At 55.3% G+C, this 12,752-nt stretch overlaps 1 protein-coding gene across 1 annotated transcript; it reads left to right on the forward strand.

Annotated features, from left to right (window-relative positions):
• Window positions 1-3,992: 3,992 nt before the first annotated feature.
• Window positions 3,993-12,147, forward strand: ASB10 (ankyrin repeat and SOCS box containing 10). Its single transcript, XM_030943589.1, has 5 exons — window positions 3,993-4,284; window positions 8,630-8,897; window positions 9,370-9,874; window positions 11,599-11,712; window positions 11,962-12,147. Exons 1-5 carry the CDS (start codon window positions 3,993-3,995, stop codon window positions 12,145-12,147), a joined length of 1,365 nt encoding a protein of 454 aa, XP_030799449.1.
• The last annotated feature ends 605 nt before the right edge of the window (window positions 12,148-12,752 follow it).

The following is a 12,752-nucleotide window of genomic DNA, read 5'->3' on the forward strand; positions in this document are numbered from 1 at the left end:
GGCTCTCTTCCAAAGTGTGCCGGGGCTGCCTTGCTCCAGAGAGTCTGTCTTTGTCCAGATCTGCCTATGTTCTCGCAGATCTCACAGCAAGTTTTTAGTGCTGCAACACTAAATCACTCTCATGTTGCATGTTCCTGGCCCCACGTCTATGTTCTGACTAAGCTATGCATGTCTGTGGGCTAGAAACAATTTTTTTCTTTGTCCCTTTCTTCAGCCTCTCAAAAAGAGCGCTGTAGTGCTGAATGAGCATCCATGAAAATATCACCAGTGCCTGTGCTCTGTTTTCTGTTCTCCAAGAGAGCAGTGGCTTAAGAGCTTGTGCTCTTTCTCTCACACAGAGGAGGAGCAGGAGGCAGAGCATCCCTGAGGTCTGTCAGGAGTGCAGCAGGTTTGAGGGGAGGGAGCTTTTTGGGCAGTGGAGGCTGGCAGGAGTGTGCAGACCTGTGTGCATTCTCCTTGCCATGCAGTGTCCCTTGGCAGCCGTGCTGCCAGGTGGTGCTCTGGTGTCTCATCAGACACTGCTCCAAACAGCAGAGGAGGAAAATGAGCTGGTGATGGATAGCCCTGGTGCTGCCAAAGCTGTTAAAATATGAACCTCTGATGTACAGCCAGGGTTCCAGCAATGGACTCTCCCCCTCTCTGTGCTCAACTCATGTTGGGGATGATGCTGCTCTGGGTCGCTTCCCTTCTCTTTAGGCTGGGGTTGGCGCTGTCTCTGAGGGCCGGCAGCTTGTGGTGGCCCTGGAATCCCTGCGTGGAGAAAAGGAGAGGGGGCATGCTCAAAGGTCAGGCAGGCACTGCCCCATCACCAAAGCACTGTTGCCTGAAGCTCTGTCACCCCTGATGCTGCCAGTGCTGTATGGGGACCAAGCATCCTTGGAGCTGTCCCCACCTGTGTTCTCCCCAGCATGGGCTGCTACAAAGAGTTTGTTTCCTTGGGGTTTTTCTCTCTTTTCATGCTCTGTGTGCTCTGGATTCCCACAATAATGCTGCTTTCTCCATCTCCCCTGCTCAGGATTGTGCTCTGGGGTGTGGGAGGTATTCAGACTAAGTGAAAAAGTAAATCTTATGTCATAACCCCAACTTCCAGGGCCATATAAAGGGGGTCAGGAGGCATCCTTGTTCTCATCCTTGTCCTCTCCCAGTGTAGCCCTGCATTACCTGATGCCAAACTGGGCAGAGACAGGAAAACCTGCTGTCTGGTGAGGTGACCCTGACCTGGAACCCTGTGGTGACTCACAGAGTCCCTGATGCTGCTCTGGGGCTGGAGGGCACTGGGATGGGGACACAAGGTGTGATCTCAGATAAGGAATGTGCGCTGGCCAGGGCTCAGCACAGGTACCAGTGGTGCCCTGTTTGGCCTCTGAGGAAGAGGAGGAGGAAGCTGCCATGTGGCCCCATGCCGGGTGTGGGGTTGGAGGAGAGGATGACATGGGCAGAGTGGCCCCATGAGGAATGGCTGCTGCAGGCCACACGCCGTTTTCCCATTAGTGAGTGTTTAGTTCAGCGTTTTAAATAATTGTGTCCTCGGAATGATATTTAAAATCCATTTGGGAGGCAATGAGGCGGGAAAGTGCCTGTGCCATTGTGATGACGCTGCGCGGGCCGTGCCACACATGCATATTACAAACTCGTTACAGGCTTGGCTCCACGCACGCTGCTCCCTCCCCACACAGCCTCCTTCTGAGGCTCTGAATGCCTCTCCCCCACCATGGCTGCAGTGCTTGGCCTTTGGAGACATTTATGTGACAAGATAGACGTGGTGTCCTCTGGGGTGAGGGATAAGGCACAGCCAGGTCATGGCACCTGGGTGCTGTCCATGGGAATGGAGGTGTGTGGGCCTTGCCTGGTGATGGAACTCTTGATCAGGGCTCCTGGCCTTCACCTGTGATCGCTTTCTGACCAGCTCTTGACTTGTGTCACTGCAGGTTCCTGACCCTGAAGCCCCAGGGCTTTCAGCTGGGGTGCTCAGGGCACTGCTGGGGGAGTTGTGTCAGCTGTCCTGGGCTGGCTCTGAAGCTGAGGACAAGCCTGTGCTCCTGAATGTCCATGCATGAGCTAGAGGGACTGGTGTGAGGGAGCTGATGGAGCAGCAGCAGCAGTTCTGTGGGTGCTGGTTAATGCTGGCTGGGAGAGTGGCCTTGCTGCTCTTTCTGTTTCTCTCTGACTGCTCTGTGGGCACCCTCTGTGCCTCCTCAAGCCATACAGGACATGGCAGTATTCAGTTCTTATCCTCTTCCTCCTGACCATGTTCAGACTCTCCTAGCCAGGGTCTCCCACTGTGGTTTTTCTCAGTGCTGCCTTGTGACCAAACATTAGTGGGGTGAGGATGAAAGCCCCAGGTGCACTTGAAGACATGTTGTATTGTGACATTTGTCTCTTTCTCAGTGACCCAGCTGCCTGCTCTTCTGGCTAGGAAATAGATGGCTCTGGCACCCTTTTCTCTGCCTGCAGCTGAGGACCCTCAGTGTCCCTGTGGACTTTCCTACTTGGCACCTGTGGGTGCTGGGCTTGGAGATGCTGAAGGAGTCTGCTTGTGTTTTGTGGGTTTGCTGTTTTCTGTTGTTTTTTCCTTTCTGTGTGGGTTTTTTGTTTGTACTCCTGGGTTGATTTGTTTGTTTGAAGTGGTTTTAGAGAATTTTTGTTGTTAGCCATGGGAATGGGAGAAAATGTCCAGGGTATCTGGTGCAGTCAAGGACATGCAGACCCAGGTGTGTGAAATGCTGAGTGTGAGCACACGGCCTGCCCTCAGCAGGGGTAATGGGTGGGGGACACCAGCAGGCAGGGTGCTCCTCCCAGGGACCTTTCCTGGATGGCCTTGGGTGTGGGAACAGTGCTGAGTGAGAGGGGCTCATTTGGAATTCTGGTCCCAAGCCCCTAGCTGGGTGAAAATGATGGCATTGGTTCCAGGAACAGCACAAGTTGTAAAGACAGGTTGGAGAGGAAAGAAGAGTTCTTAGTTTGTCCTCTTCCTCATCTCTTAGGGAATCCAGACTTCCTGTACTCAGAGTTCCCCAAGTCAGGGCTGCTGCTCTGAGCCCCTCACCTGGCTGGAGGAGACTCGAGTGTGGGTTCCACAGAGGAGCTGGAGATGCAGCCACTGCATCCTTCAGGAGAACAATGTGCTCCCAGCCCAGCACCAGGGCATGCTGCACTGGCACAGAGCAGCTGTGCTGTGGCAATGGGAATGTTTGGCATGATCCCAGTCCTGGGACTGGTTCATGGACCCTCTTCAGCTTCAAGGTTCTTACATAACTCTTTGCTCTGCTCTGGAAACAGCTGCCAACAGGAACACAAGCAAAGTCTGGCTCCCTGTTTGATCAGCACCTCCAGTCACACCACAAAGAACTTGATTACAGTTTGGGATCAATGTGACAGTGTTGTACAAGCTGTTTTTCTCAGGGCTCCCCTCTCTGCCCTTCTGTATCCTGCCCAGCCCTGTGGGCAGCCAGCCTTGCTGCCCGGGAAGGGGCTGATTCCCAGAGCAGTGTGTCATACTGGTCAGGGTCTTTGGGTCCCTGTGGACCTGCCTGTGGGGAAGAGCTCTGTCCTTGGGACTTCATGACTTCTGACCCCAAGTCTGATCCAGGCCTTTCCCAAGTCCCCTCTCCCACCTGCCTCCCTGCCATGGTTGCCCCACCTTGCTCTGCCTCTCTCTCAGCAGGAGCACTGTGTGGAGCAGGAACTCTGCAGAGCCAGCAAGAACAAAGAGCATTCCAGGCTGCCTGCCACCCCTCTCTGTGCCTAGTCCGTGCTGGTGACTGCACCCAGCAGCTGAAAATAAGCTCTTGGAAGAAGGGGAGGTGGTGATGAGGAGCTGCCAAGCCAGGCTATTTATACTGGGTGATTCAGGCCTCTGCCTGAGTCCAGCCAGATGCAGGGGACCTGGAACCCAGGAGCAGCCTGCAGAGGACAAGCCCTTGACCAAGAGGGTCTTTGCTGTAATAGCTCATTCACTGTGTGGCTCAGCCTCCTCTGGTGAGTTACCTGTGATGGACTGCACCTCCCCTCTCCGCCCTGCCCTTCAGCGTCGGCTGCAGCCGGCTCCCTGGAAGGATTCCTGCAGTGTGAGCTCCCAGCACAGCGAGCACAGCCCGAGCCCACATGGCTGGGGACCCCAGCACGGCCGCCTGGAGCCACTGCAGTGCCAGGACCTGCTGGTCCAGAATGCACTCTTCACTGGAGACCTGGACATGGTGCGGAAGTACTTCACCAAGAGCTCAGCCATCAATCTCATCATCGAGACCAGGGGTGATGTGCTGCGCTGGACTAGCAGCAAACGTGGTGGGTATGAGGGGCTGGGACATGGGGGGATAGAAAATGCCCAGGATGGGGTCCAAGGACAGGGCTCAGGCACCTGAGAAAAATATTGAAAGGAATCCCCTGTGGTGGAAGAAGGACTTGAGAAGAACAGCTTTAGCGTGAGGAAGGAAGTCTCCAAGGCTGTACAACAAGTAGTAGCAGGCTTGTTGAAGGTGGCATGAGGCAGATCTACTGGGAAATAATGAGAATGGGGCCCCTGGAAGAGTTGCTGGAGAAGCACATCCTCAGGACTGTCCTGTTAGAGATTGCTGGGATGGATGTGAAATATGTGTGAGGTGGGAGTGTGCATGGGGGGAGAGGCACCAGAATGCTGCTCTGTTCCGTGACATAGATTTGACCAGGGGAGCAGAAGTCCCTATGAGAAAAATGGTGGAAGCAAACTTTCCTCAGTGACAGGAGGCAGGAGCTGATCATTCTTGGTGTTTCTTTCCCTCTGTACATCTCACTTGTCCATCTCTACCTTGTCCAGGTGCATCTTGGGGCTACCATTCATGCTTCCACACTCTGTGGTCCCTTTTACTTGCCTTCTCATCAGCATGGTCTGTAAGCTCCTCAGTAAGCAGCGCAGCTGGTGTGTGTGTTCAAGGCAGAGGTGTGCTGGGCAGCCTGGCTGTGCCCAGGGCAGAGGTGTGCCCAAGGCAGAGGTGTGCTGGGCAGCCTGGCTGTGCCCTTGCTCTTGCTGCTGTCACCTGGTGACCTGGTGCAGGCAGACTCCCAGAATTTAAGAGCATCAGGTGGGGAAGACCTTTAACGGTATTTGTCCTGGTTTAGGGCAAATCTGGGAGAGAGCTTCCTCAACAGAAGGCTGGTGCCAAAAGCCACCCATAGGAGAATGGAAGAGCTGTTGACAAAGCTGAAATGAAAGCTCTGCTTTCCCAGGGGAGCAGGCCAAATGTCCTGGTGCTGGGACAGACAACAGCCTTCTGTGGGGATCCACTCCAGCAAGAGACAAACAGGGTGCGTGGGCTTGCCAATGCACATGCTGCTACTTGAGAGTGGGGAAGATTATTGACTGAGTTGCAAGATTTGTAAGACCCGGGTTTTGAATTGTTACTAAGTCTACTTAGGAATGAAATCACTGAAGGTGTTACCTTTTGTGTAAGTGAAGATGTTACCTTTTACTGAAGGTGTCAGTAAAATACAGACTGACTGTGGTAACTCCTGCCTTATGCCAGGCTGGCAGGCACTGGAGCAGCCAGTCTCTCTGCTGGTAAAGGTTTGTGCCCCAGAGAAAATGGAACAATGTGAAACAACCTCATGCAGAAATTTCTCTAATCAACAAAGTTTCAAGACATGAAAAATTCAACCAAACCAGATCATTCCTCAAGCACAGAGCAAAAATGTGCTGCCAAATTTGTCAGATAGGAATACAGAACAAAAAACAAAACAAACCTTCATGCTGCCTGAGGCTTGTCTCTGTATCTCACTGACCGTGCAGGGACAGGTTCCCAGAACTCAGTGACCTTAACAGTAGGTTCTAGTGACCTTGTCCTTCCCAGATCACCTTGCTGGCATTTTAAGGTGCCCAGAGGAAGTGTAAACTGTCTGGTGTCACTGATACTTACACCACTTGCTGCCTCCCTGGTGTGTGACTGGGAACCTCAGGCTCCCATGGGATACCTGCTTATATCCTTGAGTAAATAGACGGTCCCATCAGGTGAGAAAATCTGCCAGGGGCTTCCCTTTCTTTACCTTTTTGTAGGTACATTTCAGTTAGACAAGGTGAGGACTGCACACACAGAGCAAACTGGATACTGTCGGCATAGAACTTGCTCATTTATTTTCATTACTGAGAAGAGTAAAGTTCCCTGTCTTATACTCGGCTCTGGTCCTCTGGTAATTGTTGCTTGGTGGTCTGTTGGGGTCACTTAGCTGGTGTTTAGCCGCATGATCTGAGTAGTTCCATGACACAAAATTAGACTGAACTCCACTAGCCTTCCATGCAGTTTGACGTGTTCTCTAGATCACATGGTGTGGCCAATATGTGCACGGTGCTAATGCCAGTGAGCGGGGCATGCTCTCCTGTGACCCAGGTGGGCAGGCTGGCTGTGTGAGCCCAGGGGCTCAGAGGAAAGCACCAGCTCAGGTGACAGCACTGCAGTGAGCAGCCAAGCCAGGGGAGTGTCTGGGGGCTGGAAGGGAGCACTAAAGCTGTGCAGGGGCTCTGTGCAAGGCTGGATATCAAGAAAGAGGAGGAAGTGGGGAGGGTCTAAAGGATAATAGCCTCCTATTTTTCCCATCCTTGTACCTATTTCTACCATTTCTTTGGCTTTGATTAAAACTAGCTGTCCTGTAGCTTGTTTAAAAATCTTCCTAGTGCCAATGGCTCGGGTGCAACTGGTAGATGGGTGTGCAGTGCTGGAGACATCTGTGGAGCCAAGAGGTGAACAAAGGCATGGAGATGTGTGTGGAGCTGCTGGGCTCATGCTGTTGTGGTCTGGGCAGCACTGGGCAACACACTGAGTAAGCATGACACCATTTCCCTCTCTGTTGTCTTAGTGATGTCTCATCCCCATTTCTACCCTTCAAGCTCCGCTGCCCTTCCTGAAAGTTTCCCCTTCATAGCAGGGCACTGCTGAGGTACTGCTGCCTGAGTGGAGAGCCTTTATCAGCCTCTTGGCCCCAGCGTTTGGTCACAAGGTTTCCCAGAATAGAACAGCTGAGACTTCAGCTGTGCCCAGCCTGAGCCAAAGAGAGGGGTGTGATGTGTTCTCCTCCCAGTGGAACGCCCTGGGCTGGCTGGCAGGCAGACTCTCGGCCCAAACAAGGCTGCTGGTGGGGCTGTGCCTCAGAGCCTGGCTGGGTGCGCCAGCAGGTCCTGTGCTGCTCTCTGAGGAGAGCCTGCTTGGGTGCTATGGGCAGCACCACAGGTGGAGGAGACGAGAGCCAGGAGCCCATCCGCACACGGCAGGCACATGGCCCTGCCCAGGTGTTCTGGCAGGCCCTGCTGGCTGGGGATCAGGGCACCGTAGCCAAGATCCTCGGAGATCCTCAGAACAATCTGGGCCCCAGCGCTGTGTTTGACACCAGTGACCTCGAAGAGTGGAAGAATTACTGCTTCAACCCCCGCGGGCTGAGTACGGGGAGCAGCGGGGCTCGGCCTGGGCTGTGGGGCTCGGCCTGGGCTGTGGGGCTCGGCCTGGGCTCTGTGCTGCGGGGCACGGCTGCAGTGGGGCTCAGCCTGGTCTGTGTGCTGTGGGGCACGGCTGCTGGGGTTCTGGGTTATGGGTGCTCCTTGGCTTGCAGAGCAGTGGGAATGGGAACAAGAGCATGGGGATGTGGTCAGGTTCTCCTGTGTTCCTTGTGGAAAGGGATTCCTGTTTCTGAGAACACAGGGTGCATCCAGGAACCCTGGTCCCTCCCACAGGGATTGTCTCAAGTGCTTGGGAGATGCTCTGTGTGCAACCTGCTCTGTGCTGTGGGCTCCCACGGCGGGTTGTGCCAGACTGACACAACATGGGTTAGACCTTTGAGATGGTCCTGTCACAACAGGACAGCCTGTGATGGCTGTCACAAAATGAGTTAGACCTTTGAGACCCTGCAGTTTGAACCTGGCCCTGGAAAACACAGGTGATGTACTGCCTCTGCAAGAAGGAGCTGAGAGGATGCAGTGTGGAACACACCATGCAGTCTGGGTGTCTCCAGCTCAGTCTGGGTAGGCAGTAAGAAGCACAGTTTAAGGAGATTTTTTTCCTGTAGCATCTGCAGGCTGTCAGCCAGCAGAAAGCACTGGCTCAGCGGTGGGTTGTGCTGGGTCAGCATCTTTGAGAGCTGGCAGATTTCAGCCCCTTGCTCTCTCCTAGGCTCTAGATGTCCAGCTCTGCTGTAGCTTGTTGTCTGCACCCTGCTCAGGGCTTGTTTGAGTCCCCTGTGTGTGTGGTAGTTGGCTCTGACACCTCTCTACGGCCTGGTTCCTTGTGTTTGTGGTGCTTCACACACGGTGTTTGGCCCAGCCACTTCAGGGCCATCAGCCTTGCTCGTGCCCCAGACCCTCCATCTGCTGCGCCCCTGAGAACAACAGCCCCGTGTACCCCTGAGCCACAGGTGAAGGGCACGCTGCCCAGAGCAGCGTCTGCTGCGGGCTGCTGGAGCTCCCTGGAGCTCCCTGTCTGCACGGCTGTGTGGCCTGAGAGCCGCCCAGGGATCTCTGCCTTGGAGCCAGTCCAAATGCAGCATCTTGCAGGGAAGGGCCTTGATGTCCCTTGAGGGGAAACAGCCGTCTCTCAGGGGGATGTACCTCAAGGAAAAGGGCAGGTGTTTGTGCACCGCGGCTGGACGTGGCTCCCTGAGCTCTGTTCCCCCGCAGGACTGTGGTCGCTGAGCTACGAGCAGGAGCTGACCACGCCGCTGCACATCACGGCGGGCCGCGGCTACACGGAGTGCCTGCGGCTGCTGCTGCTGCGCGGCGCCGCCGTGGACCTGGCCCCGGGGGGCAGGACGGCCCTGCATGAGGCCTGCGCGGCCGCCAGCGCCGCCTGCGCGCGGCTGCTGCTCTGCGCCGGGGCCGACCCCGAGGCCGTCTCCGAGCAGGGCTACCGGCCCCTGCACCTCTGCAAGAGCTCCGACTCCATCGGGTGAGTCCTGCCGGGGGGAGTAGCCAGCCTCCCGCCCCTCAAGCCTAATCCCGTGCCGGAGGGGTCCCTGCTCACCCCTGACGGTGCGCTGGTGGGTGCAGAACGGGGCTGGCCCTGGTGCCTGCTCCTGGACCGGCATCACCGCTGAGGTCCAGCGGGTGACTGCAAGGCCGTGTCCTTAGCAGGTGCAGCTGAGGAGCCAGTGGTCTCACTGTAATGTTCAGGGTGTTCCTGTGCAGATCCACTGTGCATCCGAGCAGGCACCAGGTGTGACAACACTTAGGGGGTCTGAGCAGAGTTAGCTGCACACGGTGGCAGGATCTCTGCTCGCCAGTCATCCCGGTTTAAAAACAGTGCTCCAGGGCATGAAGAGCAGGGATTTTGGACTCTGGGGAAAAGCTGGGATGGTACAGATGTGGGAGCTGGGAGGTGGAGATGAGGAATGGTCAGCAAGTCGCCTTGGCCCACGCAGGTGTGTGCAGCAGCTGCTGCAGCACGGTGCCAGTGTGAACAGCCAGACGGAGGAGGAGCAGGACACAGCGCTGCATGTGGCATCGCGGCACGGCCTGGCAGAGCACGTCCAGCTGCTTCTGCGCCACGGGGCTCGACTGGACGTGAGGAACAAGGAGGGGCAAACACCGCTGAATGCTGCCTGTGCCCAGCAGCACCAACCCCAGGACATGGACCGCTACTACCGGGTGTGCCAGCTGCTGGTGGAGAGCGGTGCCAGCGTCAACGCCGAGGACCGGGACCGGCAGCACCCGCTGCACCTGGCCTGCAAGAATGCCAACGCTCAAATCGCGGAGTTACTGCTGGCCCGGGGTGCCAATGTCAATGTCATGAACTACGGCGGCAACACGGCCCTGCACAATATCCTGCAGGTGGCTGCCTACAAGCGCGAGCACCGCCCGGAGCTCGTGGTGCGAGCGCTGCTGAACCACGGCGCCGTGCGCGTCTGGCCGGGCTCCCTCCTCAAGGTGCGGGCACTGGGTGGGAGGGAAAGGCTGTGAGCAGCACCAGGGCCCCCGTGGGCCCTCCTGTCACAGCCGGGCTTGTTCCAAGGCAGCCTGTTCGCTGTCCTGCCCTGCTCTGCCCAGGGCCTGGGAAGGGAGAACTGCCGTTATTGCCATGGGAATCCCTGATGCTTTCTCCTGGGGTGTGTTTTGCTGTAGTACTCTCCTGCTTGTCTGCTAAGCTGTGTGGACAGCACTCACCCAGTTTCCATAATTACTTGCTCTGGAAATTGTTGGTTCTTTTCCTTTGGAGGTGTTTCTTCTCAGGGGCACACCCTCCAGCTCCTGCTGTCTCTGCAAGACACCCGCAGACAAAGGGTTAATTTCCTGTCTTAATTCCTGAGCACTGCAATAATTACCCAGCCCGGAGATCAGCAGATTGCTCTCCCCTTTGGGAAAATACAGGAAAATCAACAATTAACACTAATTAATCTCCTATTAACGCCAGATAATGAGGATCACTGGTACAGCCAGAATAGACTCTGACAGCTACTGCTGGCCTGGGCCATGGGGAGTGGCAGCCCGGAGCCAGGGAAATCTGCCTCTGTGCGGCTTTGCCTGGGTGGGGTGCTCTCCAAAGGCTGCACTGTTGCTAGGTACACGGCACTGATGTGTCACCTGCACCTACACCGGTGTGGGACACACCAGAGATGTTGTAAAAATACCTGTGAAGTCCTCTGCGGTTCTGTGCCACCCTTGACATGGGCCCAGCACTGCTCTCTCTAGACACCGGTACAGATGTCTCTGCAGCCATGCACCAAAGAGGCACAATCCCGCATCCCTGAGCCCCCAGTGTGGCCCTCAAAAGAGGCATGGTGTGCTGTGCTCTGTCTGATCACAAAATGAATGCCAGTCCCTGCCCTGGAATGGCTCATGCTCTAACTACTGCAATGTGAGGTAAGAAGTCTGGTGTAAAGCAGAGGGTTGGTGTTTATGAGCTTCTTGCAGCAGTGAAACGTGGAGATCATCACCCCAGCCATGCACGATGGTCCCTGTGTCTGAGGAGGAGCTGTGGGTTGTGCTGAAGGCAGCCATGCTGTGCACGTTGAGTGATGGCTCAGCCCTCCTCTTTGCAAGGAGGGATGCTCTGGTGCTCCATACCTGCACTGGTTTTTCTCTCCTGGGTCAGAATGAGGGAAGGACAGGAGTTCAGCAGATTTACTACATCTGGTTGAGCAGTACTTTAGGAGGTGAGTGGGGCTTGCAGGATCTTGCCAAATGATGATGATCGCCTACTCCTGATGCCTTAAGTTTTAGCTTTCATATTTTCCAGATTCTGTACTGCATTGGTGTATAACTCTGAACTTTACATAAAGTGTTAGCAAGCTCTCTTCATAGTTAGTCAGACAAAACAATCCCTTTCCAGCCCCAGAACCAAGGACACCATTCCAGCTTCAGGCCCAAAACCTGTAAATAACAGTGAATTGAGGAGAGCAAACTGGGAGGATGGGGCTGCATAACCTGGAGCTGGAATTGGACAATTAACCCCAATATGGAAATGGACCAAAACTTATAAAAAGATGAAAACTTGTGACTTGGAGTCCATCTTGGGTGTAGCCTCAGCCAGGCTCTTGTACTGCCCAGGGTGCATCCTTGAAGGCCTTTTAATCAATCTCTGCTTTATTCCTTTAACGCTGTCCAGCCCCTGTCCCAGGTGGCCTCTCAAGGCATCTGTCTGTCCGTGCCAGGTGCTGCGGTGCTGCCACAGCTGCCCGCGTGTCATCGAGGCCCTGGTGAACAGCTACAGCCACGTGCGCGTCTCCGAGGACTGGCTGGCAGCAGTTCCAGCAGAAGTGGTACAGGTAAGGGAACCAGTGCTGGCTGCTGCTGAGGAACACGTGCCCAGGCTCTGATGGGTTCTGCCAGGGGCATCTCGGCCTGGAGGGTTGGGTGGAGCTGAGGCTGGCCAGGGGGGTTGCAGGCACAGGGATGGGGTTGCTGGGGATGGGGAGGATGCTCCATAGTGAGGCAAGTGGATGTCTGGTTCTGCCTCTGGTCCCAGGGTGATATCTTCAGCTGTGCATGCCTCTGGTCCTTTTTTCTCTCTGTAGAAATACCCATGTTTCTACCAGTCCCTTTTCTCCCTGGGGCACAGACCTCGGTCCCTGCAGCACCTGGCTCGCTGCGCACTCAGGAGCCTCCTGGAGGGCCGGCTGCTGCTGGTCCTGTCCCAGCTGCATCTGCCCAGTGCCCTGCACCAGTTCCTGCTGCTCGGCTTCGAGGACGTTCTCTACTAGGGGTGGCAGTTCCAGTCCTGCTGTGCCTTTCTGTGCAGATGTTCCACCCCTGCCAGTGCAGTCTGTGCTTTTGCAGCTCCCCCCTTCCCCCCACCCCATCCTGCCTGGCCACATCAGCCCCCTGTGCCAAGCCTGCTGCTGTGTCCCAGTCCCAGCCAGCCCTGTGCTCTGCATCATGCACCTGTTTTGGAGTGTTCTGTTTGTCCATACTAATCCAGACAGACTCCTGACTAACAAAAGGAGTTATGGGAATTGGGGAATTTTGTGGTACAAGGAACAAAGACACTGCATGGATCACAGGCTTAGTAGTAGGATACCAGATTCCCTATCCCAAATCCAAATACCCTAGCCTGTACTAGGCAACTCTGGTGCCCCGGATGATTGCTCTGGTCCTGTCTTTAGTCAAGTTGCTTGGTCTGTACCCAAAGGTGTTTGGAATAAATCCTGTTCTTTATACCAGCCTGAGCATGACTTCTTTATTTCTTTGGAGACTCTTCTGACAGAGCTCACCTGACATGCCAAGGGGTGGTGGCATGTGCACTCAGATATGTGCACCCACCTGCTTCTCAGAGGCAAATGTGTGGTGAGTGTTCAGTCAAACCCCT

Source organism: Camarhynchus parvulus, chromosome 2 (assembly GCF_901933205.1).
Source record: "Camarhynchus parvulus chromosome 2, STF_HiC, whole genome shotgun sequence".
Taxonomy (NCBI): Eukaryota; Metazoa; Chordata; class Aves; order Passeriformes; family Thraupidae; genus Camarhynchus; species Camarhynchus parvulus.

What these genes read in the sequence shown, in the direction of transcription:
- ASB10 (XM_030943589.1), top strand. Translation starts at nt 3,993, where the DNA reads ATGGACTGCACCTCCCCTCTCCGCCCTGCCCTTCAGCGTCGGCTGCAG. An exon ending in AAGAGCTCCGACTCCATCGG is followed by an intron (nt 8,898 to 9,369) that starts GTGAGTCCTGCC and finishes TGGCCCACGCAG; the next exon opens with GTGTGTGCAGCAGCTGCTGC. An exon ending in GGCCGGGCTCCCTCCTCAAG is followed by an intron (nt 9,875 to 11,598) that starts GTGCGGGCACTG and finishes TGTCCGTGCCAG; the next exon opens with GTGCTGCGGTGCTGCCACAG.